Source organism: Mesocricetus auratus, unplaced genomic scaffold (genome assembly GCF_017639785.1).
Source record: "Mesocricetus auratus isolate SY011 unplaced genomic scaffold, BCM_Maur_2.0 Super-Scaffold_100007, whole genome shotgun sequence".
NCBI lineage: Eukaryota > Metazoa > Chordata > Mammalia > Rodentia > Cricetidae > Mesocricetus > Mesocricetus auratus.
Window position 1 is genome coordinate 77,042,095 of NW_024429191.1, and position 26,921 is coordinate 77,069,015.

General features: G+C 43.9%; 2 protein-coding genes and 1 long non-coding RNA gene across 3 annotated transcripts; 1 reads left to right on the plus strand and 2 right to left on the minus strand.

Moving 5' to 3' along the window:
- Nucleotides 1-418: 418 nt before the first annotated feature.
- On the minus strand, nucleotides 419-9,533 carry Krt26 (keratin 26). The gene is made up of 8 exons (XM_005075977.4): nucleotides 9,096-9,533; nucleotides 8,153-8,235; nucleotides 7,070-7,226; nucleotides 6,788-6,949; nucleotides 6,577-6,702; nucleotides 5,417-5,634; nucleotides 3,247-3,305; nucleotides 419-1,647 (listed from the first exon to the last, which is right to left on the minus strand). Exons 1-8 carry the CDS (start codon nucleotides 9,531-9,533, stop codon nucleotides 1,496-1,498), a joined length of 1,395 nt encoding a protein of 464 aa, XP_005076034.1. The 3' UTR covers nucleotides 419-1,495.
- Nucleotides 6,330-9,669, plus strand: LOC121141494. Its single transcript, XR_005878434.1, has 3 exons — nucleotides 6,330-6,472; nucleotides 6,610-6,959; nucleotides 7,091-9,669. It is a non-coding gene; the product is annotated as an uncharacterized LOC121141494 (long non-coding RNA).
- A 7,056-nt stretch (nucleotides 9,670-16,725) lies between these two features.
- LOC101824884 (keratin, type I cytoskeletal 27) lies at nucleotides 16,726-22,915 on the minus strand. Its single transcript, XM_021230605.2, has 8 exons — nucleotides 22,502-22,915; nucleotides 21,757-21,839; nucleotides 21,248-21,404; nucleotides 20,733-20,894; nucleotides 20,525-20,650; nucleotides 17,839-18,056; nucleotides 17,596-17,645; nucleotides 16,726-17,040 (listed from the first exon to the last, which is right to left on the minus strand). The coding sequence occupies exons 1-8, from the start codon at nucleotides 22,913-22,915 to the stop codon at nucleotides 16,907-16,909; spliced, it is 1,344 nt and encodes a 447-aa protein (XP_021086264.2). The 3' UTR covers nucleotides 16,726-16,906.
- Between the last annotated feature and the right edge of the window lie 4,006 nt (nucleotides 22,916-26,921).

Genomic DNA, 26,921 nt, shown 5'->3' on the forward strand with positions numbered 1-26,921 from the left:
ATTTGAGAACATTTCTTGATCATTAATGTAAGCATCAGAAGAGTGAATAGACCCTAATGAACAATGGATATATTAACTTCTACACCCATAGAAGACCTAATAGTCATTGCACAGTTAACTGGGATTCGGGACCTGAGGTTAGTATCCTTTCTGTTTTCTACTGTCATTGAGGAAAATGTGACTGTGAGATGAAGCATGCTGGTTTCAGCCTTGGCATGATCACATAGGGAGCAGCTGTGGAAATTAAAAAGAAGCAGATAAGTAAAAATAATTTGCACTGGGTGGCGGTGGTGCACACCTTTAATCCCAGCACTCAGAGAGGCATCTCTGTGTGTTTGAGGCCAGCATGGTTTACAGAGTGAGTTCCAGAATAGCCAAGGTTACACAGAGAAATCCTGTCTCCAAAACCAACCAACCAACCAACCAACCAAACAAACAAACAAACAAAATTTGCAACAGAACTCTTCATGAGATGGTCACAGGTTCACAAAATAAAAACAAAACCTACCAAGATAGTCTCATTTCCGAAGCACTGGGACAGGGTAGACAGATAAGAACATTATGGTCACATGGAAGGAAAGGATGAAAAAAATAAGCCTTTGTTCACAGAGTATGACCCATCCTTTCTCCTGAGAAAGTCAGGAAACTTCAGAAATCCCTGGTGAAGCCCCAATGGCCAGAGAGACAGAGCATGACTTTCCCCCAAAGATGCCTTGTCAAGCTAAACTATACTTACTTAGGTCCAACATGACGTATTATCACCTCCATTCCCTTCTCCCTCCTAAATCTAAACAACATCCCCACCAATCCATCTTCCAACCTTGTTTATAGAAGGAAACCCTTAAGTTTTAACCTTGTTAGAAGCTGTACCCTTTGAGCAATGTTAAAGGAACAAGAGGGGAGTTTCTTGTAACCTTTAGGGATACAACTTGAGAGGCACCAAAATCCTATATGTACACGTGTGATAAAAACGCCTAAGTGTTTGCTGGGTGGTGATGGTGCACACCTTTGATACCAGCACTTGGGAAGGGAGGCAGAAGCAGTTGGATCTCTGTGAGTTCAAGGCCAGCCTGGTCTACAAAGTTCTAGGACAGCCAGAGCTGTCACACAGAGAAACCCTGACTCAAAAAAATCTAAGCAACAAGAAACAAAAGTGACTCTCCTGGGAGAAGCCCACACTGATGCTTGGGTACGCCTCATCTCTGTCCTGAGCACCTCTCTATTGACCCTGCTTCAGATCCAAGTTACAAATGTCTTTTAATAAATCCCCAACTCTGCTTCACGTCGGCTCTCCGTGGATTTCTTTTCTCTGTCAAAGAAGGGTCCTGGCACCTCCACCTGTGTTGCCCATGACAGTGTGAGAAGAGGAAGAAAAGGAAACCTGAGTCTAGTCCTCTTGAGTTTTAAGAACAGGTATGGATGATTTTCTTGGGTTACTTGGCCAGTGAAATTTTTCAGAGGCAACTTTCTGTGTTATGAATTATTTTCCCCGCCATCAAGGGGTTTTGGAGGGCACCCGCTGCTCCATGGTGATGTTGCTGATTTTAGAAGACTTTTCTTCTACGGAGTGCACTCTCAGGGAAAGGAGGCTGCCCAGCTGATCTAGCTCTTCAGCCACCGTCCTCACAAACGTCTCTTCTGTCGAGTCTAAAGTGAAGACAGGGGAAGGTCAGTGGTCAGTCTTGAAGGGGAAAAGTACTTAGTTGTGGCGTGTCTGCTTTTAAAAACTGGTTTTTGCAAGTTTGAAGACATTTGAGATATAAGGATATGTTTAAAGTCAGCGCTTAACAAGACCCAGGACTGATTGAACTCTATCTCCTTGTCTCCCCCTCTCTGCAAACGGCACTTGAAAGCACACATGAAGTATGTGTGAAAACAATTAAAACACGAGGTCTGTCTAAGTGGGGTGGTGGTGGCGCACACCTTTAATCCCAGCACTGTGGAGGCAGAGGCAGGAATATCTCTATGAGTTTGAGGCCAGTCTGGTCTACAAAGTGAGTTCCAGACAGATTCCAAAGCTAGACAGAGAAACCCTGTCTTGAAAAAACCAAAACTAACCAACCAAACAACCAACCAACCAACCAACCAACCAAACAAACAAACAAAACATCAGGTCTGGAACAATCAATGCCCTCTCCTCTCCTCTCCTCCCCCCCTCTTCTTTCCTCTCTCCCTCCCTCCCTCCTTCCTTCCCCTTTCCTTCTTCTTTTCCCATTTAGAACTAGAACCTGGCCAGGTTCCGTTTCTCACCTGTATGCCCAGCTCTCATTTCACTCTTTATTTTGAGATAGAGTCTCATTAAACCACTCAAACTGGTTTCCACCTCACTTTGTGACCCAGACAAATCTAGGATATATAAACCTCCTGCTGCATTCGCCCAACTACTTGGGATTGTAGGCCTAAATTGCCAGGCTAGGCTATTGCAGTCTTTAAATACCAGGTTGTCCTAGCTTAGTGATTTTAAAAAAAGCTCTTTTATTAAGTAGTAAAACTGAAAAATAATGTATTCTAGGCACTAAGGATATTGGAGGGCTTATTCTTTATGACAGTCATTTATAACTTGATCATATCTGTTCTACAGGGATATAAGATATAAACATTAAGAATTGTCAGGTGGGTATGATGGTATAGATCTGTAATCCTAGTATGTGATAGGTCAGACAAAACAAAACAAAACAACCTCCCCCTTCCAAAAAAAACAAAAAACAAAAAAACAAAAAACCACCTATGTGTTCCAGGCCAGTTTGAGCTACATAGCAAAACATTAGGTAAAAATCAGTAGACAGATAAATAAATAGATAGAGTTACAACGACCTCATTGGTTCATTCACTAGATCTAAACTTAAAATAAACTTGTAGTTAACAAATAAGTAGCTCATTCAACAGCACTGAAGGGGTTTAGAGGAATTGCTCAGGGTTGGGGAGATGGCTCAGTGCTTGATGTTCTTGTTGTGGGAGTGTGAGGGACTGAGTCTGATCCCCAGAAGGCAGGTACAAAAGCCAGGGTGGTGTGCGGCTCGTAAACCCAGCACAGGACAGTCTGTGGACAAGCAAAGTTCCAGAGAGACAGTGTCTCAAAAGAGCAAGGTGGAGAGCAATTGAGAGCACCCGAGGTTGACCTTTGACCTCCACAAGCACATACACACACACCAGGCTCGTGCGTGCACACACTCACACACACACACTCACACACACACACACACACACACACTCAGAGACAGAATTACACTAAAATCCCTTCCATACCATTGACTTCATTCCCAGGCTTGCCATCCTTTGGTTTGTAACACGTGGACTCGCTTCTTCTGCGAAGAGAAGAGTAGATCATTATCTTTGTCTTTCAATTAGAAGATCATAAATGATTGTGAATTTAATTGTTTTTTTAAAATTACATTTAGTTATATTTCAGTGCCTGTGTATGTGTGTGTCCACATATATGTGCGTGTCTGTGGAGGCCAGAAGAGGACATCAGATCCCCTGGATCTGGTGTTACTGGTGATTGTGAGCTATCTGACATGAGTTCTGGGAATTAAAATCACCTGTGATTGCTGAGCCATCTCTCCAGCACCAGAAATAATAATTTTGGAGTTCTAGTTTCAGTAAGTTTTAAGTTGTTCTATTTTAAAGGGACATTGGTAAGCTTTTTGCGTCTTCGGCACAGTGAAAAGAAATGAAATGGCTGTTTATGGCCAGACATCATCTCTTCTGTCTAGCAACATGGGCACCACAATCTCTCCTCCTGACTTTCCACTCAACAGCTCAGTGCCTGCTCACTGAAGGATGTGGACTAGGTGCTGTAGAAAATAGAGACCTAGCCAGGCATAGTGGCACATGCCTTTAATCCCAGCACCCCAGAGGCAGAGGCAGGGGCAGGCAGAGCTCTGTGAGTTCAAGGCCAGCCTGGTCTACAGAGTTAGTTCCAGGACAGCCAGGAATCTGTTACACAGAGAATCCCTGTCTTGAAAAACTAAAAAAAAAAAAAAAAAAAAAAAAAAAAAGAAAGAAAGAAAGAAAATATAGACCTAAGAAGCACAGTAGTTTGTAATGTTAGAAAGACAACATATCTATCTAAAAAGTTGTGTTTTATTTTTATTTTTTACAAGACAGGGTTTCTTTGTGTAGCCCTACCTGTCCTGTGACTCACTCTGTAGACTAGATTGGCCTCAAACTTAGATATGAGAGTTTGTGCCTAGTCTTATCATATCTTGTTATGCTGTGGATATCTCTGAGAGGCCTGATTTTCCCTGCAGGGAAATGGAGGAGAGGGAGTAGATCTTTGGGAGAGTGGAGGTACTGGTGTACTGAGAGGAGTGCAGGAAGGGGAAACTGAGGTCGCGATGTATTGAAAACAAAACCCAACAACAACACAGAATGGTCTGAGGCGGGCTTCCCCTGGCCTTGGAGACTGCAGAAGAAGGTGGCTTGCAGTGTGAAATGTGAGAGTGTTTAGTAACAGCCGCTGATGACCAAGTAGATTTTGAGAGTCAGCCTCTGCTAAGGCACGTCTGCTTCATGACGAGGTAGCTGAGAACAGTGGTTTCACTATACTCACAACTTTACCAAAAGGTAACTGTGGTTCAAAGGGGTTTATTCATGTGCTCAAATTCACTCAGGATGTATGTCACACCCAGGACTACAGTCCTGGGGCTGTTGGAGCCTTGGCTAACAAACTCTAATGACGTCTTCTCAGGAGGTGGCTGAGCTCACCATTATACACCAATGCAGTGAAACGGTAATCATTATTCAACTAGGACAGAGAGTGTGTGTGTGGTAACTAGTGAAGTAATGTAACAGGTGGAGTTATAAAAAATGTATTTAAATATAAACATAAAAAAGCAAATCTTTCCTTGGACCAGAGTCCTGGAATGACCAAGGATTTTGTACTTAATTGCCCTTCATATGCTTATGCATGCAAATATCTTCCATATTTAGATCTTTGATTTCTAGGCTATGCGTGTGACCCATGCCTGTAACCCTAGTACTCAGAAGGTTGAGGCAGGAAGATCACAGAGTTCAGGGTCTGGACTAGTAATGAGATCCTGTCTCAAAAAAAAATTATCCTCATTACCCTCATCATCAAAATCATCATCATCATCGTCATCAACTTCCTCATCATCAGTAACAGCAACAGCCACAACACTCAAGCCCAAAGAACCCTCTAAGTTTTGATTTCAGATTTCTGTCTGTTTTCATTTCATTGGATGCAATAATGTACATAATTGAAAATATATACACACTTAAATGATTTTAAGACAGTCTAAGATGTAATATTCTATGTATTATAAAATAAACAAAGCATATGCTAAATGTGTAATATATGCTGCGTGTATTAAGCACTTATGCCACATCTAGTGCATGCATGATAAGCATGTGAAAACCTAGTCACTCGATAGTTGTTTCACATGTTAGCTCTCACCGTTCCTCCCCATCTAGTAAGTTGCAGTACATGTCAATTTCCTTCTCTAGACACGTTTTGATGCCCAGCAGCTGCTCGTGCTCCAGCTTCTGGCCTTCGGTCTCTGTTCGGATCTGCTGTAGCTGCTCCTCCCGCACTCTGATCTGCTCCTGGATTTGCTGGAGCTGGGAATAGTAATTCCCTTCGGTCTCAGTCAGCGAGCCTTCGTAGGACTGTTTCTGAAAGAAAGGCAGAGTAGTGGGCAAGAGAGGGTGACATGTCCGCACTGAAACATTTCCAAGGGAGAAGGATGTATTTGTACCAGGTGTACATATTTTCAACGATTACTTAATAGATTGTAGTCATTTAATTATGGAATTCACATTACTTAAGATAGCATACCATGCTCATTTAATTATATATACTACATTTAGTGTTATAAACATTCATCTTATAGGGGCTGGAGAGATGCTCACCAGCTGAGAACACTTGTTCTCTCAGAGGACCTGGGTTCCCAACACCTCCATGATGGATCTCAACCATCTATAACTCCAGCTCCAAGGGATCTGACATCCTCTTCTGACTCCACACACACACACACACACACACACACACACACACACACACACACACACACGATATGTATACACTCATATAGACAAAACTCATAGACACAAAATAAAATACTAAAAATATCCATTGCATATATGTATTTACTTATCTATGTCCATATAATGTTAGGTTTTTGGGATGTAGTTTGAGTATGAACCTTCAAGGATTTATCTACCAGAAGCTTGGTCCCAGTATGGTGATATTAAGATATGTGGGGACCTTTAAGAGGTGGGGGGTGGGGTTAAGTCACCAAGGACACTGCTCTGAGAGTAATGTGATTTAGTTCTAGTCAGACACAGTTAGTTATTCAGAGAGAGCTATTTTAAAACAGTTGAGTGTGGTCCCTCCCTGTGCTCTAGCTTCGTGTCTCACGATGGCTCAAACTTCCGTCACGATGATGCCACTCGTCATGATGTGATGTTGCTGGGGAGGGCCATGTTGCTTGGGTTTGCAGCTTCCAAAACGGTGAGTAAATAAACCCTTTTCTTTACAGACTATCCTGCTTGGGGTGTTTTGCTGCAGTAGTGCAAAGTGTGCATATGTACGCCTCCAGTTCCATTTTTACGTACCATGGCTGAGATGGATTGAAGTTCTATTTCCAGAGTCTGCAGGGTGCGTTTCAGTTCCATGAGCTCGTTTCTGGCCGCCGTGGCTGCTCCTGCATCATCGGAAATCTGTTGCTGCAGTGTTGCACTCTGAAGAGGAATTGTCACAAGGGTTAATAACCTGCTTGACTGCTTATGGAACCAGCCTCTCCCGTGTCTCCTGCTGCAGACGTACCTTCTCTTTAAAGCAGGCCTCTGCATCTTTTCGGTTCTGCTCAGCCAGATCTTCATATTCAGCCCTCATGTTGTTCAACATGGCGGTTAGATCCACTCCGGGGGCCGCATTCATCTCCACGTTGATGTTCCCCCCTGATGCGTTTTGCAGGACTCCCATTTCCTGGAAAGGGGTAAGTAATCGTTAATACTCAGGGGAGGATTGTGATAGACGTTCACACCCTGGTATGGACTTGAAGAAGGAAACGGTGTGCGAGGCTGTCTGTTCTGCAGGCGCCCTTACCTCCTCATGGTTCTTTTGCAGGTACATCAGCTCCTCGTTCAGAGCCTCACGCTGTATTTCCAAGTCGGTTGTAGAAAGTGTCAGCTCATCCAACACTCTTCGAAGACCGTTGGTGTCAGCCTCAACACTCTGGTGCAGAGCGAGCTCATTTTCATACCTTAAAGGGTGCAAAGATGTTTTAAATTGAGATTACACGTGGGTACAAGTTGTAAAGACACGTTGTATGCCGAGGGGTGGAGTGTTCTGATTCTGCTTGTATTTCTGAGGCTCCTTGCCATGGCAAATTATTAAGATAGTTTGAGATACCTATTAGTTTATAAGTACTATTTTTTGGTGTTTGTACAAGTGTGGTCAGAGGTCAATATTAGGTGTCTTTCTCAATAACTTGACACCTTCTTTTTTTGAGACAGGGTCTCTCATTGAACCTGGAACTCAATCAATTAGCCCAGACTAGCTGGCCAGAAAGCCCCTCCTGTCTCCATGGACCAGCATTGAGATTATACATGTGTGCTGCTGTTCTCTTCTTTTTTTTTATGAGGATGCTGGGGGTAGACCCTCATGATTTTGTGGCAAACCCTTTACTGACATCCCAGCCCCTACAAAAACATTATTTTAGAGGTGTTATTTCTTTACAATTGTTCTTGGCCATCCAATAACACATCAGAATAAAATAGTGTCAGATTTTTTTAAAAAAATGATAGATTTTTTATAAGGAGGCATTAAATTCAACTTCTTTGTTGATATAGAGTGGCTTCATTAAAACAGTTTGTTTTGGGGGGCTGGAGAGATGGCTCAGTGGTTAAGAGCACTGACTGCTCTTCTAGAGGGCAGACCCACATCTGATTCCCAGCATCCACATGGCGGCTCACAACTGTCTGTAACTCTGGTTTCAGCGGATCTGATGCTCCCTTATGGCCTCCAAAGGTACCTGGCACACAAGTCATGCACAGACACACATACAAAGCACCCATATGCATAAAATAAAACTCACAAAATACAGGTTTTAAAGGCAAGAGACACACTCTTTCGTGCAGCTGTAGTCTTTCAGCCATTATTAATAATAATTGCTTCACTTTCACCTACTTCATCTTGAAGTCATCCGCTGTGAGTCTAGCATTGTCATTCTGAAGAATAAGGTTGGCGTTGCAGGTGGTCATAGAAACAATCTGAATGGACAGATCAAAGGACATTCCAGAATCAGCGTGACTCTGTTGCAAATGTTTATATTGGTATCTTTATTTGGATATTCAAAGAAACTTGGTATAACTCAGTAGCAGAGCTCTTGCCTAGAATATTAGACAATAGTAACAGCAAAACAACCATGGGTAAAATTCAGATAATAAAGAGCCCCACAGATAATTTCATTGTTGTTCATCAAAAAGTATGAATTAAGTATCAAAATAAAAAAATTAGTGCAACATCCCTGTGGTTCTACACGGTGGTTGAACACTCTGTTATTGAACTACACCCCTAGCTCTCATTTCAGTTTTTGTTTTGAGAAGGATCTCATTAAATTATCCAGGCTGGCTTCAAACTTGTGATCCTCTGGCTTCAGCCTCTGGTGTGGCTGGGATTACAGGACTGTATCACTGGGCCTGCTCGATTGTAATGATTTTGAAGCTATTTCTCTTTCACTATTTGATTGTACATTTCTAAAAAAAACTTTTAGGCACCCCCTTAACTCCAGGAACAAAGAGTGAGAAAATTCCACACTCTATACACTTGGTGAGTACATTTGAAATGAGCGAATGAATTAAGCTCTTTTATGATACTGGAGGTTGAATTGAGAGTCGCAGCATGCTGGGCAAAGCTCTACTATTATAGTTCTAGCTTTAAAAAAATGAGCTAGGGTGTCTACGTTTCCAGGCCAGCCTCAGCCTTGTGACCGTCTGTCACAGCCTCTTCAGTAGCTATGATGACTGGTGTGTGCCACCACACCCCACTGCCAACTACTTCCTAGGTTTCCTTTGCTTTCAGTTATGGTTGGTCCATGCCTATAGCCACGGCGTGGGACTCTGTTTCTTACCTGTCTTTTCAGATCCTCGATGACTGAGAAATACTTGCCGCAGTCATAGTTGAGTCCTCGGCCCCTGCCAGGCCCGTATTTCTCATACCAGCCCTCGATCTTCTTCTCCAGGTCAGTGTTGGCCTCCTCCAGGGCGCTCACATGGTTCAGGTACAGTGCCAGACGGTCATTAAGGTTCTGCATGGTCACCTTCTCATTCCCAGAGAGGAGTCCCGGCTCGTTGTTAAGGAAACCAGTGCTGTTAGCCCTTCCTGATACCTCATTGCCATTGCCAAAGCTTCCTCCAGAAGAGACGCCTCCAAGGGTGCAAGAAAAGCTACTTTCTGCTCCAGGCCCCCCACACACATTCCCAGCCACAAAGCCTGCCCCTCCCCTGGACAGCCTGACGGACCCAGCCCGGGAACAGACCCGGGATCCCCCAGAAAATCGAAAAGACATAGCACCGGCACAGCACAGCGACCTTCGTCCCCAGAGAGGCACAGAGTCAGTCTATCTTCCACGGGGGTGACAACCCCACTGTCTTTTATAGGACTCAATCCCAGCTACGCCGATCTGTAATAAAATATTAGTCGTATCCTAATTGCTGTTTTTCATAATTGGGTGATTTTTAATAGTGTCCAGTAGGTGGCAAAGTGCCCCAAGGATATTTTTTATGAATGATAAAGGTGCCAGGGACAGTGATCCTAATTCATAGCTTTGCAGTCTCAGTAACATTAAATCATAGCCCCATAAATCACAGAGAGGAAACCATCATTTGTGCTACCACGATGAGAGTTTACATCCTTTTGACCCCTGGAAAAGAGCAGAGGCCTCCCCCTCCACCATGTAACAACGAATTCACATTAGAAATATTTGCTCCCGGTGGTGTAGAAATGCACTAGAACATCTCACTTGTCCCCCCTTTACTGAGTGTTTTCCCTTCTTACTGAGACGGAAGCTTTCCATATTGAGTGACCTCTTGCTAGTAAGAATTCTTGAATTAATCTATTTTTGTTTGTGCATGTATATGCATATTCATGGGTGTTTGTGTGTGCTGTTGCACGTGTGTGTGCATACAGGTGCACATAGGTGTGGAGGCAAGGGGGGAACATCAGGTGTTGCTCTGTCATCCACCTTGCCTGTTTTTTGAGCCAGGGGTCTCATTGGTTTGGAACCTGCGAAGTAGGCTAGCTAGTCTTGCTGGCCAGGGAGCCCCAGGATCTGCACGTCTTTGACTCCCTAGTGTCGGGATGCAGGCAGCAGCCCAAGCCCCTGGCTTTTTTACACAGTCACTGGGGACTAAACTCATGTCCTCATACTTGCACGGCAAACACTTTATTTACCGAGCTCTCTCTCCAGACCCTTGCACTTGTTTGTAGTAAGTTGAAAATGAGGTACAAACTCTATAGTAACTTTTGGGATGCGTCTCACTGAGCCAAGGCTGGCTTTGAACTCCAATTCTCTTCTCTCAGTCATCTGAGTGCTGGTATTGCAGACACATGCCACTGAACCTGGTGAGACTTTTTGATTTGCTCTAGGAGCAGAACATCAGTTCAACTAACTACCAAGATTCCAAATTGCTTGTCTTTTATCCTTAAAAAGATCACTTTTGAGACAGTCTCACTATATAGCCTTGGTTGGCCTGGAGCTTATTATATAGAGCAAACTGACCTTGAACTTGTCTGATCCCCTTGATGCCTCTTCCTCCCAAATGCTGAGGTTGCAGGCATGCACCACTCCACCCCACCATGGTTCTCTAGTTCACCTGTGTACATAAATCATGTGACTTTGAGACATGAGTTTCATGTTGATCAGTGAGAAATGAAATACATGAAAGAAAGGGCTGTGTCCATCACTTCCTAGGAAATCCACAATCTGGTACCTTGGTGACTGGTTGTCATGGATAAACAGATGCTTTCCTCTTTTCCACGAAGCCCTCAGGGAAATTAACCTGTCTCTTCTTGCTTCACTTCTCTAGGAAGAAATGAATATAATCACGTCCGACAGTGCCAGTCAAAGGCTTCAATGAACAATAATGAAAGACTGTAAGACGGTCTGAAGGGCACAGACACTTTATAATGTTAATTATTTGTATTATTATAATAAGGTGGACACATCAGACAGGGCCAGGTTGCTGTCACTTATGATGGGGACACATTGATCGGTCCACTGATTACAGGTTTAGTTTTGAAAACATGAATTCTTTCCCCGATGAGATTTTTCAATGTTGTAGACCCTGAATTTTGAGAGGTAGCAGATGTTTGTCACTCCAAGACAAGAGCTGTAGATGTATGAATTTAAAAAGCGCAAATATTGAAAAGTAATGGATACAAAATTGTAATTGAGACCTTATCAGTGTACTATAAGATTTCTAAATTATATTCAGAGAATTATTGTGATTCGCAGCGATCTGGCCAAAGCTTTACATGTTTTTTGGTCAATGTTTCCCACGAATGAAAGAACCAAAACAGTGTTGGCAGAGTAATAGTTTGTAAGACTTGATTTATTTTTTTAGATAAGAGTTCTAATGAGACTGCAGAGTATTATTTGCACAATCTATTTATCTCCAGGTAGCTTATAAATACTAATTAACTTGTCTTTTGTAGAACACGTTAAGCATATATTATTAGAGCCACTTTGGAGATGAGCTGTCTCTGGAAATAACATGGCCACACAGATCACAGACAGTCTCCATCAAAGCAGGACGGATGATGGATGATGCTTAACTTCCGGAAACACAGTCAGTGTTTATGCATAGGATGTCTCTTCACAGATTTCCTGTAAACTGATGCTTTTTTAAAGTTGATTATTTTGTGTGTGTATATGAATGTTTTGTCTGCATGTACGTCTCTGCACACCACTTGCGTGCTTGATTCTGGTGGAGGCCAGAAGAGGGTGTTGGGGTTCCTGGAACTAGAGTCACAGATGGTTGTGAGCTGCCCTGTGGGTGCTGGGAATCGAACCCAGGTCTTCTGCAAGAGCAGCCAGTGCTCTACACTACTGAGCCATCTCTCCAGTCCTCTACACTAAAACTTTAAAAGTGTAATTGTGCTTTAGTCCTTTCTGGAAGTAGAAGATGACTTGAGCAAATTCCCCAGGTCTCTTCTACCGTTGTCTTGGCTTCTTCAGATCATGTATTCATAGTGGCATATCATTCATCATTTCTCAAGAATCTGATAGGTATTAAAGTGTGGCATTCTATACATGTTGCTGGTATCCGAAGAATTTGAGCTGAACTTTTATGCTGTTTCCATGTCTCGTGTCAGCATGAAGCTTTTCATTGCTGTCTTACTTTAATGATCTTACACCAACTTCACTGTGGATACATGTATTATTTAGTTTCAAACATTCCATTGTTTAAAATGTAAATTCTGGGGGTGGGTGAGATGGCTGAATAAGTAAAGTCACTTGATGCCAAGCCCGAGAACCTGAGTTGGGTTCCAAGACCCACATGGTGGAAGCAGAGGACTTAGAGAAGCAAGTTGTCCTCTGACTTTCATGTGTGTGTCATGGTGTGTTAGGTCCACACATCCACATCTACACCCACACAAATGAAAACAACTTAAAAATTAAATATGGGCATCTTATATTCCTCTTGGCTATTTTAGAGAGCATTTCTATTAAAATGTTTTATGTATGTATGTATATTTGTGTGTGTACATTTGTGTACTTACAATACGAATGTGGAGATCACAGGCTACCTTCCAGGTGTCAGTTTTCTGCTTCTGCCATGTAGACCCTGGGGATCCAACTTAAACCTTTACCCACTGCCACCTTGCTTACCCAGAAAAACACTTTTCTTGGACATGGATGAGGTTTGTTTTGTCACTAGATTCCTCGTGTTTTTTTCTGGGAATCAGATATGGTGTGTTAGCGTCTCCCCAGGTGGCTTTTCTGGGAAAGAGATGATGAAGACTAGAGCTAGCACCCATTTTCACTAGAAGGAGGGTGGAGCCACAGAGTTCTTGGTTCTCACCAGTAGGGCATTAGGTTGCTGCTAAGCACAGACCGTGAGTCAGTCTGTCTGGACTCCAGCACCTCTGGTTATTAGTTGTATGACTTTGAGAAAATGACTCCACTACTCTGACTCAGTTTCCTTACTCATAAAACGATGATGAGCACAGTATCTACCTTATAGTGCGATTGTGGGAACCAAGTGGTTTTTAGACTAATGCTTAGCACACAAGTGCTGGTTATCTGTTATCACTGAGGTTATAGTTTAAACACCACAAATATACCCAACTATTCTTTCAGCATGGTTCCAGTAGAAAGAGTTTATTGCCTTAGTTTGGACGATTTGGTGATCAGACATCCAAAACACTGAAGAAATCTGAGCTATTTAGTCCCTTTTTAAAAAGGCTATAAAGAATTTAAGAGTGTTTTTTAACTCACAACAAAAATCGGAGGAAGGTACAAAGGTCTCCTGCATACTCCCCACCAACACATTTTGCCTCCCTGCTTATCAGCTCCCACTGGTCCACTTGAACACTCCTCTCTGGAGCAGTGTGTTTGTTCCACAGATCAGTGCCATACTCACCAGAGTCCCTGGTTCACGCTGGAGTGCACTCTTGATGAACCCTGTTGGTTGGACAATTGGATATTGACCCATGCCTGCCCTCATGGTAGCCTGTAGAGTATTTTCATTGTCCTATGAATCCCTCAGATCCCCATTTATCCTCTCTCTCTCTCTCTCTCCCTCTCTCTCTCTCAGTCCTTGGCAACCATTGATCAACATAACTGCTTTCATAATTTTGTGATTGGCTGCTTTCACTTAGTAATACACATTGAAGTTTTCTGTCTTTTCATGGCTTGATAGCTCTAGTTAATGGCCCGTCGTCTAAATCTGCCATCATTTATTTGGTCCCCTGGAAGAGCAGCAAGGGCTCTTAAACACTGAGACATCTCTCCAGCCCCTCCTGTGCAGGTTTTGTGTGGCAATGTTCAGGAGTAAGGACCCAGTGGTTTCTAGTAATTGCTGGAGCAAATGGTCAGAGTGTATTTAGCTTTGTAAGAACCTGGTGAACTGTCTTCCACAGTGCCTAAGTATTTTTGACTATAGAACTATATGGCAAGAGATCCCCCACCGTTTTGGTATAAGGGTATAAGATATAAAAGCCAGTTATTCAGAAAGTTAAATGAGCATGTTTGCTTTAGGCTTACCTGGGTATGTTATCATATTTATATTTTTGAAGCTAGGTCTCATGTAGTCCAGGCTGGCTTCTTTATGTAGCTAGGAATGACGTTAAGCTTCTGGTCTTCCTACATCCACCTCCAAGAATGTGGACACAGGGGAGTGCTGCCACCTCCAGGGATGTGGACACAGGGGAGTGCCGCCACCTCCAGGGTTTACATCGCCCTGAGAGAAGTGAGTGTTTTGTGCATGCCCGGGTAGCACTCTACAAATTAAGCTACACCCAGACCTATTTTCAATTAATTAGTGAATTTTAATTTTTCTTTCTTTAAGAAAACATTTATTTATTATGTATACAGTGTTCTGCCTGCATGTATGCCTACAGGCCAGAAGAGGGCACCAGATCTCATTACAGATGGTTGTGAGTCACCATGTGGTTGTTAGGAATTGAACTCAAAACCTCTGGAAGAACAGGTCGTGTTCTTAACCTCTGAACCATCTCTCCAGTACCCTTAATTTTTCTTTGTTCTTGAGAATTTCATACAGATAGATAATGAAATATGGTTATATCTTCTCCTTCCAATTACTTGAGTGAAAACTGTTCCCTACAGTCTTGGGCATTTGAACACTTGGTCCGCACTTGGTGGCAGTGATTTGGGGAGGTTTAAGAGGCATGGCCTTGCTGGAGGAGGTGGGGGTGGGATTTGAGTGCTTTGTGCTTGTGGTTCAGATGTAAGCTGTCAGCATTTTGCTCCAGGCGCCATGCCTGCCTGCTGGCTTTGCCTGGCCATTATGGATTCTAACCCTCTAAGCCAAAAGAAATTCTTTCGTCTGTAAGTTGCCTTAGTCATGGTATTAAATCACAGTGAATGAAAAGTAATGCCCCCAATATACACCCTTCCCAACTTCATAGTTTTTTTTTTCTTTCATAGTCCACTAAGTCCAGTTAGTGTTACCTATATGTGTATGGGTGTAGATTGTTCATAAAAGCCCTCCAATGGGCGTATTTTCAACAAAGAATTATTTTCTTCTCCCTGGCAACTATCTACTGACAGTAGCTCCTTGATAAGTGTGGGCCCTAAAGAATCATCTACTCCATCTCTACTGGGATATAGCTGACTTGATCTTGTGTAGGTAGCCACATCTACCTCCATTAACTCTCAGCCGAGTTCACAAATGCAGTAGCCATGTCAAGTCCAGAAGACAGCATTCTACAGCACTCCTCTGTAGGCAGAATTTTCTGTCCCACCAGCCAGCTCCCAAATAACCACACAGAGATTAATTATTATAAATGCTCAGTCGATAGCTCAGACTTGTTACTAACTAGCTTTTACATCTTAAATTAACCCATATTTTTATCTGTGTTCTACCACTTGGTACCTTTCCTCAATATAACACATTCATTTTGCTTCTCCCTGTATCTCCTGGTGACTCCACCCTTCTTCACCCCGGAGCTCTCTCCTTGTCAGCAAGTCCCATCTAATCCCTTCCTGCCCAGCTATTGGCCATTTGGTTCTTTATTAAATCAATGGGAGCATTCATTCACAGTGTACAAAAGATTCCCCATCACCCCTCCCCATCCTCCAGCTCTTACATTCTTTCCTGCCTCTTTCATGAGCCTGGACTCTTACTACCCTCTCAGCCATCAGTTGCCAGCTAGCTCCTTTCAGGGGTGAGATTTCATGAATCCCTTCACCACTGATGTTGGAAATTTGATTGCCTTGGTATTGTATGGGCCTTGTGCACAGAGTCAAAGCTGCCACAAGTTCCTGAGCATAGCAGTCCTGTCCTGTCCAGAAAACACTGGTTTGCAGCAATCTTCCACTACCCCTGGATCTTACAATCTTTAACCCCCTCTTATGCAATCTCTCTCTCTCTCTCTCTCTCTCTCTCTCTCTCTCTCTTCTTTAAAAAATCCACGTGTATCATCTTTCCTTTATGTTTAGGATGTTTCTGACTCTTCAGTTTCTTATTTTCATGTCCATGAGCCTGTTTTACTCAACATCTGTTTTTTAATGATTCATTAGTTTAATTTAATGATTTGTTTAATGATTCATTATTCATATTTTATAAGTATGAGTGTTTTGCTAGTATGCATGTATGTATGTATATATGTATATTACATGTATGCAGTGCCTAAGGAGGCCCAGAAGAGGGTGTCAGATCCCCTGAAATTGATGTTGCAGGAGGTTGTGAGGCACCATGTGGGTGCTGGGAACTGAACCTGGGAACTGAATCTGAACCATCTCTCCAGTTCCAGAAACTGGCCTTTTATTTATTTTTTATTAGTTGTTTTATTTTCACTGCCTAGCCCTCAACACATGTATGTCTAGTATGTGTGGAAGGATGGAAGACACAATTTTATAGACGTGTGTGAAAAGACTGCAGCCTTTGCATATTCAACCAGTTCCTAACTTGCAAAGAGCAGTGGATTAAACAGAGGAAATTAAAGGCAGAGCTTAGCTTCCATGGGAGAGTGTACTTCAAATGCAGCAACAGACCAGAATCAGGGAGCATAGCTTGCAACAGGAAGACATTTATTGAAACATCACCAGAGGGAAAACCAAAGAAATGTCACTAGTCTAAAAGGAGCTCTCTCTTCACTCACTGGAAGAGAAGCAGAAACATAAGAGGGCCCTATTTCGGAAAACCATTTAGATGTGATATTTTAAATAGGGCTCTTCGTTTTAGAGAGTGGAGTTCAGGAAGTCCTCTGTTCATTCTTGTTGACTTTGGTGGATTTTTCTTCCAGAGTGTGAACTCTGGAGGAGAGAACCTTGCCACGGGGATCTAATTCTTCAACAACAGTTTTAATGATGGCAGTTTTAGATGAGTCTAAAATTAAACATACAAACCAATAAAATGTTAAAGTCACAGAGGGAAAATAATTCATCATTTGAAAGCTCTATAACACTCTAGGTGGTAGTGCCTGCCTTTAATTCTAGCATTCAGGAAGCCGAGGCAGATGGAGTTTGAGGCCAGCCTGGTCTACACAGAGAGTTCTAGGATAGCTGCGGAGATGACTCAATCTGTGAAGTTCTTGCTTTGCAATGATGAGGACCTGCGCTCCATCCCCAGAACCCACATAAAACAAGACTCTTGTGATTCGAGGTCTCGGGAGGTGGAGACGGGAGGATTCCTTGATGTCACTGGCTGGCCAGCCTCACCTACTCGGCAAGCTTTAGGTCCATAAGAGACCCTGTCTCAAACAAAAAGGTGGACCTTGGCTGAGGAACACTACTTGAGGTCGTCCTTTGGTCTCCATATACAGCTGCACCTGCGCACATGCGCACAAGAGAAAAAGATGGTCCAGGAAGAAGAGCAGCAGTAGGAGGAAAGGAGAAAAGAGAAGAGAGGGCACCGAACGCTGCACGCGGCTTTTTTATTTACCCTTTGTCTGATTCCCAGGTCCTCCTTGGCCTTTCGACTTAACACAGGAGCTGTGAAAAAAGAGATTTTGCGTTAGTTACTTCTGTGTGTTGTGCTAAAGCAACCGGGAAGCACAGATTCGTTAACTGCTGAGATGACGCTGAGAACTGTGCATCCGCCAGTGATCTGGACCGCAGAGACTTGGCTCCGCTTCAGATGACCTTTAGGAACCTTCTAGAGTGTTCTCAGAGGAACAGTGCCTACCCCTCATCTCCGTCTATGAGGCGGCAGTAGGTCTCGATCTCCTTCTCCAGGTGGGCCTTGACATTCAGCAGCTGCTCATATTCCAGCTTCTGGCCCTCGGTCTCAGTCCTGACCTGGTGCAGCTGCTCCTCCAGGGCGCCGATCTGAGCCTGGATCTGAGCCAGCTGTGTGCAGTAGTTGCCCTCGGTCTCGGTCAGGGAGCACTCCAGCGAGTGTTTCTGTGGTTTGGGAAGAGGGTATTGGAGAAAATGTCACTGTACTGATTCAGAATAAGCCTCTTACAAGAGAGTCATCCTTACACAAGGCAATCACTCCTATCCAGGGCCGTGGAGACAGCTGTTGGGAAAGTGCTTGCTATGCAAGCCTGTGGACCTGATAGCAATCCCCATTACATACACAAAAAGTCAGTTATGGCTGTGTGCGTCTAATTCCCATTCCTGGGAAGTGGAAACAGGATTTCTACTGCTTGATGATCAGCCAGCCTGGCCTAACCTGTGAGTCCCATGTGAGAGACTCTGTCTCAAAAAACATGGTGGAGAACTCTGGGGGAACAGTACCTGAGGTTGACCTCTGACCTTCACACACGTGTACACATCCTCACACCCACATGTACACCATACACACGAGCACACATTGCACATATACACAAATAGCCGTATCCATTTTAAAGAATCCATTTGCTCAGCATTCGTGGTGGACACCATACTAGTCTATCTGATAGTGACACAGATGGTGGCGCATGGTCCTTGTCAATCCAGAAAGCTGAAACCTCTTCTCTCTACCATATACACAGATACACGCTGCACTTGTGGGAAGCAGCAGTTCCCAGCTTTCTCAGTAATGAAAAGCCTCCTACACTCTGCTTCCTCATTGTGAATCACGTGAAGTCTGTCTCCTGCCAATCACTGCTTCTCTATGTATATGTAGAGTGGTCCAAAGAAAAGCACCACCCCTTTAAGCTTTTAACTGTCCATTTGCTTGGCTTGTCTAGTCAACGAGTCTGGATAGACCAAGAGGGTCACCTGTTAGAATTTTACATGCAATGAAGATGACAAATGGAGAGGACAGTATCTTCCTTTTCTTTTTCCTTTTCCCTTCTTTCCTTCCTTCCTTCCTTCCTTCCTTCCTTCCTTCCTTCCTTCCTTCCTTCCTTCCTTCCTTCCTTCCTTCCTTCTCTTTCTGTGAGGAGCCGCCCTCGCTATCGCTATTGCCGTTAGAAGATGGCGCTGACATCCACTGTCAGTTGGAGTTAACTGTCGCTGTCAGTTGGAGTTAACTGTCGCTGTCAGTTGGAGTTAACTGTCGCTGTCAGTTGGAGTTAACTGTCGCTGTCAGTTGGAGTTAACTGTCGCTGTCAGTTAGAGTTAACTGTCGCTGTCAGTTGGAGTTAACCGTTTAAACTGTGCCTCTCCCGTGACGTCATCTGGGGTGATGTGCAAACCACCAATCCCGGCTCTACACATCTCACTCGGAGCTCCTAGGCTTATATAAGGGGCTGGGTTTCTTAGCTTGGGGTCTCCCTCTAAGAAGCTGATCATCTATCTCTCAAGATGCATTAAAGCTTTACTGCAGAAGGATCCGAGTGTTCTGCGTCGTTCTTGCTGGCGAGACGGTAGCGCGGGACATCTTTCCCTCCCCTTCCCTTCTTCTCTCCTTCCCTCCTTCCCTCTTTTGCTGTCCCTGCCTTCCTTCCTTCCTTCCTTCTTTCCTTCCTTCCTTCCTTCCTTCCTTGCTTCCTTCCTTCTCTTTCCCTTCCCCTCCCTCCTTCTCTCCTTCCCTCCTTCCCTCCCTTGCTCTGTCCCTGCCTTCCTTCCTTCTCCCCTTCCTTTTTTTTGAGGCAGAATCTCTCTACATAGCCCTGGAAATCCTGTAACTTGCTATTTAGACCAGGCTGGCCTTGAACTCACAGAGATCCAATTGCCTTTACTTCCAAGTGCTGGCATTAAAGACTTGCACCACCATGCCTGGCTAGATGACAGTATTTTACTGACCCCTTGTAGCCAAATATTTTCCTATATTTTACATACATTCACATACATTGTGTGCATTCTTTTGTGGGTAAGTGCTGGTGGTCTCCTAGCCATAGGAGGAAAGGGACAGACTCCGGTTAGGCAAGTGGAGAGGAAGTCCCATTCTTTGTCTCCACTTGTGCAACTCTGGGAGTCGCCTTTTCTCTTTGAATCTGATTATTCTTTTGGAGATAATGATGCGAGTTGTGAAGTTTGCCTGCCTATGCCTCAGGGGGTATGGTGGACTAACCTGTGGGTGAAATGACTAGGCAAACCCTTAATGAAAAGGGTAATTATTACTGTCATTAGGTGCGTTTCGCATTAGATTGAACCTTCGCACCTCTACTTTGCTTCTTATTTATGACACTTAAAAGGAACTTAATTGCTCTTAATTAACTGACCAACAGGAAGGCTGAGTGGGGAAACCAGGGGACATACTTTTGCTCTGCAGAGATATTTGGTAAGGTAAAATGACCTTTCTTCTGGAGCAAGTCTAAATAAGTGTATTTGCAGGTCTTCAGGGCTTATTAACATCTAGGCATAATTTCCAAGCAGAAGTCAACGTTAGTAATCAGTGGATAAAATCCCAAGAGAGTAGCACTACGAGGATGAAAATTCTTGTGAGGTTTTTTTTTGTTCAGCTTCCACAGCAACTCTGCCTTGTCCCTCATACTTACCATGGCTAAGAGGGACTGCAGCTCTATTTCCAAGGTTTGGAGGGTCCGTTTCATCTCAGTAAGTTCGTTCCTGGCTGAGGTGGTGGCTCCAGCGTCGTCTGAAATCTGCTGCTGCAGGGAAGCGCTCTGCAAAGGCAGGAGCTGGGGTCAGGATGGGGACAGGCATTCACACCTGGCAGTAGGCATGTGCCTGCAAACCTGCCTTTACCTTTTCCTGGAACCAGGCCTCGGCGTCCCTGCGGTTCTGCTCAGCCAGGGCCTCGTACTCGGCTCGCATGTTGTTCAGCAGGACCGTGAGGTCCACACCAGGGGCAGCGTTCATCTCCACGTTCACATTGCCTCCAGCCGCGCACTGCAGGGCCTGCATTTCCTGAAACGGTTTTGTTCAGCCACATTAGGTTCTGACTGCTTGTAAGGGAGCCAAGCGGATAGGCTCCAAGTGGCTCAAAGATTTTTGTGAGGTTGCTTTCTCTCTTTTGAGACAGTCTCAATCTGAGCTCAGGCTGCCCTTGGACTCTCAGCAATTCTCTTGCCTGATCTGGACTTGTAGCTGTGAGCTACCATCCTGTGCTGGTTTGTTTCATTTGAGAGGGAATAATTTCAAAGGTGTAGGGGGGGAATTAAAACAGTCTTCATATTAAGATATACTATTTACTATCTGAAGTTAGGCTTTGATTTTGGGAAAGAGGTGGGCTAGGAAGGCAGGGAAGACTGAGTACCTACCTCCTCATGATTCTTTTTGAGGTACGCCAGCTCCTCAGTGAGTGTTTCCAGCTGGACCTCAAGGTCAGTTCTGCACAAGGTCAGCTCGTCCAGGACCCTTCTCAAGCCATTGATGTCTGCGTCGACACTCTGATGGAGCGCCAGTTCATTTTCGTACCTTAGAGATGTGTTGGAAAGGTTCGTTCTCTCCCACAAGATTTGAGTCACCCCACTTTTCAGGTCATCCTAAAACTTCACCTAACACAGCAAGCTTCAGTGAGACCTACCCGCGATGGAATAGACACACTTCTGTGAAGCAAGACAATGGGGGTATTCAAAGTTCCCCTCCCTTATGACCTTGATTTGTGTTAGCTCCAAATTTTCTAAGTTAATTAATTTCTAGGTTAATTAATTAATGCTTTAAAATGAACAGAATGACAAAAGCAGAGCAGAGAAGACTCCCAACGGCCCAAGGAAACGAGGGTAGTGTCCAGATAACTTTTGGTCTGATTGTCTTTGGCGCAACTCACTTCATTTTGAAGTCATCAGCCGTCAGTCTTGCGTTGTCATTTTGCAGGACGATGTTGGCGTTATTTGCAGTTGCAGAGATTATCTGATGAGTGGAGAGTTAGGTAAGAGGTAGGACATAGTAAAATATCCAAATTGCCTTGTAATTAAGTAACATGCGAAATCATAGGAATACTTCTCGAACCTACAGCTGATGATAAGGTGTTTTGAAAATGGGGACTTAAGATGTAGTCAGTTTTACTTTATATTTTAATTTTACTTTAAAAAATTTCCTTTTAAGTTTATAAATATCTAGTTGGAGATGTTGGGCATTTTTTAAAAACTATTTTTTATTACTAAAAACATGCATGCATGCCTACTTTCAGATGATGGGTCGGTCATGCTCAAAGATTATAATTGTAATATAAATTATTATTGTTTTTTTAATTCACTTATTTTATCTGTATTGGTGTCTTTCCTGTATGTTTGTACACCATGTGTATGCTTGGTATCCCCAGAGATTGGGAGAAGGCTTCAGGTCCCCTGGAACTGGAATTACAGAAGGTTGTGAGCCACTGTGTAGATGCTGGGAATTAAACCCAGGTTTTCTGGGAGAGCAATAGCCAGTGTTCTTAACTGCTGAGCCATCTCCCCAGTCCAGAAATTATTTTGAATATTGATAATGAAAGTCTAGAAGCTGTGCTCCGTTTCTGCTGTGACCTTTCCTACTTTTCCTTGTCTAATGACCCATGCCACTGTACTTCTTACCTGGGCCCTGAGGTCATCGATGATCGGGAAGTATCTACTGTAGTCATGATCGAGACCACGGCAGGAGCCAGGTCCAAACTTTTCATACCAGTCCTTGATCTTCTGCTCCAGGTCAGCGTTGGCCTCCTCCAGTGCTTGAACGTTCTCCAGGTAGGAGGCCAGGCGGTCATTGAGGTTCTGCATGGTCACCTTCTCATTGCCGGAGAGAAGGCCATGCTCGTTCATAGTAAAGGCCCCACAAGAAGTGCTGCCCAGACCGAGCCCTCCTGCCGATGAACTGCCCCCAAAGGCGCAGGAGAAGCCACTTCCAATGCCTGGCACACCGCATGCATTTCCAGCCCCCAAGGCTGTTCCGGCACTGGAGAGCCTCACGGAGCCCAGCCGTCTGGATGCGGAAGAAAAGCGAACGGACATGGCGCTTACACGGGAGTGCTGCTCTGATGGTGAATGGTGAATGTCCTACTGGGTGACGACTGCTTTATATATACATCGTTAGGGTGTCTCTAGGTGAACTCTGCCTCTCCTAGCAAAAATGGTGTTTACCAGCTCACTAAGAATTATCCGTAAGTGGGTGACATTTTCCTCTAATGAGTGTCCTTACTCCGCTGTGTCCACTTCCGTAGGTGAATAGTTACCTTGATGTTTGTTATCTTTGGGAGGGAGCAGGGTGGAGTATTTTCAAAGTTATTATAGTGATGCCTTTCAATTTAGTTTGAGCAACCCTTCCTGCCTTCTAGGCTCCGTGAGCATAAAATTCCTTAAAGAGTTAAGAAGCAGTGTGGTAGATACAGCTACTTATCTTTCCCTTGCCCAACACCGTCTGCATTTCTCTGGCAAGTTAATCATTATCTGCCTTGTTCTCTACCAGGGAAGTTGAAAATAATTTCAAGACCACGAGTCCTGGATTCTAGAGGAAGGAAGCTAGTTTTAAATAAATAAAAAAGGTCCTTTATCCTTCTTGAATTACCATTTAATCTGCACATGTTTTTGCCTGAGCCGTGTTGCTAGGCGGGTCATATGGGAGAGTCTGTTAGCATCCACGGCCCCAGTTCCTTTAGCTGTAAAGGAAGGACCTAACTCACAGCCTCCGGCTCCCTTCCTGTCTGTGGGTTTCTACTTCTCCTACACATCTTTCTTCCTTCCTGTCTGGGGGTTTCTAGTTCTCCTACACATCTCCCTTCCTTCCCTTCTGTCTGTGGATTTCTAGTTCTCCTACACATCTCCCTCCCTTCCTGTCTGTGGGTTTCTACTTCTCCTACACATCTCCCTCCCTTCCCTTCTGTCTGTGGGTTTCTAGTTCTCCTACACATCTCCCTTCCTTCCCTTCTGCACTTCCTACTCTACTTCTCACCTCTCACTCCTCCCTGAATTTTGGTTCTATTATTTTAGAGACTTCAGGTTTATCATGAATCACTGTCCACCTCCAGTCCAGCCTTCCCACCCTCTCTCCTTCCCTCTCCTCTCTTCCCCTCCCCTTCCCTCCCCTCCCCTCCCCTCCCCATCTCCTTCCTTCCCCTCCTCTTCCCTTCTCCCATCTGACAGGGTCTCGCTATGATGCCCAGGCTCGGGTCCTTCTGCCCCAGCCTCTAGAGTGCTGGCACTATAGGCGTGGGCCCCAGTGCCTGCTCAGCCATGTTCCTTATGTTTGTTCTTCTGTGTCTCTACTGCTCACCTCTGCCATACCGTGTTTCCCTCTGAGAATCCCCCAAATGCCGGCTGCTCCCCTTCCTCTTCCATGCATGCCTTGCCCGTCCCACATTTTGCCACTGTGTGCTCACAGCTTTGCACTTGCCCTGTACGATTTTTCCTGGTGCAGCTGTCATCTTGCTGACTTGTCAGCCTGTTTCACGATGCCCCCTTTCTGTCCTTTGTTCATGTTGTTGTTTTCATCAGTTTGTTTTTTTTCAATTTTCAATGTAAGATCTTACATTTGCTAGGAACAACTGCCGTTACTTTCAGTTGTGAATATTTGAAACAAATAAGCTAAGAACAAAACATTTTATGACCTAGTAGGTATGCTTGCAGAGAAGAAAACCAGAAAATCTGAATCAAGAAGTAATGTTCAGAGGCTGGAGAGGTGGCTCAACAGTTAAGAGCACTTGTTACTCTTCCAGAAGACCAGAGTTCAATTCCCAGCACCCACACTGGCAGCTCACAACAACCTGTAACTCCAGCTCCAGATGGTCTGATGCCCTCTTCTGGCCTCCATGGTCACCTACACTCACATGCACAAACACACATACTCATAGTTAAAGATAAAATAAATCCTTAAAAAAGAGATAATGTTCATATGGAAAACTACTGCTTCAAAGGTACTTAAAAATAAAATTAAAAAGAAGTGTTATTAAAGTATTTTAATAATTTACTGCAGTGCATAAAATGATACTGATATTGTTTGTTTGCAGTTGTAAGTTTATGCTGTTATATGTACAGTGTTATTATTTCTGTTATATATTATAAGTAGTAGATGTTTTAAAAGATAAATTTTAGTATTTTTAGCTGAATGTTTTCCTGACATTTGGACAAGGGACCTACCATCTTCATTTTTCACTGAGTCCTGGAAATTGTGCAGCCAACTATAATTGTTCTGTTCTCTTCCAAGGAGGCTGAAAGATTCTATAACAAGACTCTGAGATGTGTAGATCTGCAGACCCCTCATTAAGGAAGCCTATCCCACAATGGTACCGGAATACAGATGCCATCTCTAAATATTGAGGCTTTCCCTTGAAAATAAACAATCTCAAAAATCACCATACACTACAATAAAAAAACATATACTACAATACAGACCATATACTACCTGACAGGTAGGCTCAAAGCTACAAACGAGAAATGACACTCAGGAACAAACATAATAAGAGGAAGCTGGAGAAAACGTTCAAAACAAACCACTTATAATTATTAACTTTAGAAGAAACAAAATATTGCACATTCAGAAGATGGCTAGAATATATCAAACAGAGCAGCAAACACTTTTAATTAAAAAAGTATGTGAGGATTTGGGGTAACAGGTGCCATTCCTCATTGCTTCTACACTTTTTAATTTTTGAGCAAACTCTTTTATTGAACCTGGACGTCACTGTTTCAGGCCCACGGGTTGCCAGCAAGCTCCAAGTGTCTACCTGTCTCTCTCTCTCCACTTTCCCAGTGCCGGAGTAACAGGCCCTGATTTAATAAGAAGGGGTCAATGGTTCTCAACCTGTGGGTCCCGACCTCTAGGGGATCAAATACCCCTTTCACAGGGGTCACCTAAGGTCATGCAGCATATTAGATATGTACATTATGGTTCATAAAAGTAGCAAAATCGCAGTTACAAGATAACAACGAAATACTTTGGGAGGGGGAGGGGGGAGTACTTAACACGAAGAACTGTGTGGAAGGGCCACAGCATAAAGGGGATTGACAACCGCTGAGGGGTGCTCTGAGAGGGAGGTTTTAGTGGGGATAGATGCATTTGTTGTTGTTGTTGTTTTGAGTCTGGGTCTCTCTGTGTAGCCCCAACTAACCTGGGACTTTGATGTAGACCCAGGCCTCAGACTCACAGAAACCCACCTACCTCTGTCTCCTGAGTGCTGGCATAAAAGATGTGAGTCACCACACCTGGCCTGATAAAAAAGATTTTTTTGATGCTAAGGAAGCTATTATGAAAGATGAGCATACCCAGGAAACCAGGGTAATACTCCCATGGTCTGAAAAAGTCCAGTCCAGTGAATTAATTTAAAATTTAATTTAATAGGGCTGGGGAGTTGGATCAGCTGGTAAAGCACCACCAGGGCCTGAGTTTGGCCCCAGCACCCATGTGAAGAAGCCAGGTGTGGCAGCATGTGTTGTAACCTCAGTGATGGGTGGGGGACAGAGATCGGTGGATCTCTCTGACCTGCTGGCCAGACAGCCTAGCTGAGTGAAAGCCCAAGGCCAATGAGAGACTGCATCAAAAGTATGGTGGATAGTGTTCCTGAGGAACACACACACACACACACACACACACACACACACACACCAGTGTACCTGCAGGCATGCACACATACAAAACAAACTAAGTTAGTGATATTCTGTACTACTCAAGAGAAGCCATTTCAGTGCAGGTCCCACAAGATCCCTAAAGTTATGTTTCAACCAAACTAAACAAACAAATGAAGAAACAAGAGCGTATGACCAAGAGTCAACGTTAACTACAGTCTGTGGAGCATGAAAGACCAACAATCATGAAATTACAAGGAAGTATATGCAACACACACACACACATACACACACACACACACACACACACACGGTTTTAATGTATAGGAATGGAAGGAGCTAGAAGTATTGTCAATGGACAAGTGACTATCGGAAAAGATCAGGCCACTCCACAGGTGTGAATTCATTCCTAACTCTGTAAACCCTCATGCCCGATTCTGTAAACCTAGTCAAGAGCCTG

Bases quoted from the DNA above. Each gene is read 5' to 3' on its own strand.
- LOC101824884 (XM_021230605.2), bottom strand. From the start codon at position 22,915: ATGTCCGTTCGCTTTTCTTCCGCATCCAGACGGCTGGGCTCCGTGAGG. The intron at 21,840-22,501 runs GTAAGAAGTACA...TCCACTCATCAG, and splicing joins TCGATGACCTCAGGGCCCAG to ATAATCTCTGCAACTGCAAA. The intron at 17,041-17,595 runs GTAAATAAAAAA...GTTTAATTTTAG, and splicing joins ACCTGGGAATCAGACAAAGG to ACTCATCTAAAACTGCCATC.
- Krt26 (XM_005075977.4), bottom strand. From the start codon at position 9,533: ATGTCTTTTCGATTTTCTGGGGGATCCCGGGTCTGTTCCCGGGCTGGG. The intron at 6,703-6,787 runs GTACGTCTGCAG...ATTCCTCTTCAG, and splicing joins AGGCCTGCTTTAAAGAGAAG to AGTGCAACACTGCAGCAACA. The intron at 5,635-6,576 runs GTACGTAAAAAT...CCTTTCTTTCAG, and splicing joins TTCAATCCATCTCAGCCATG to AAACAGTCCTACGAAGGCTC.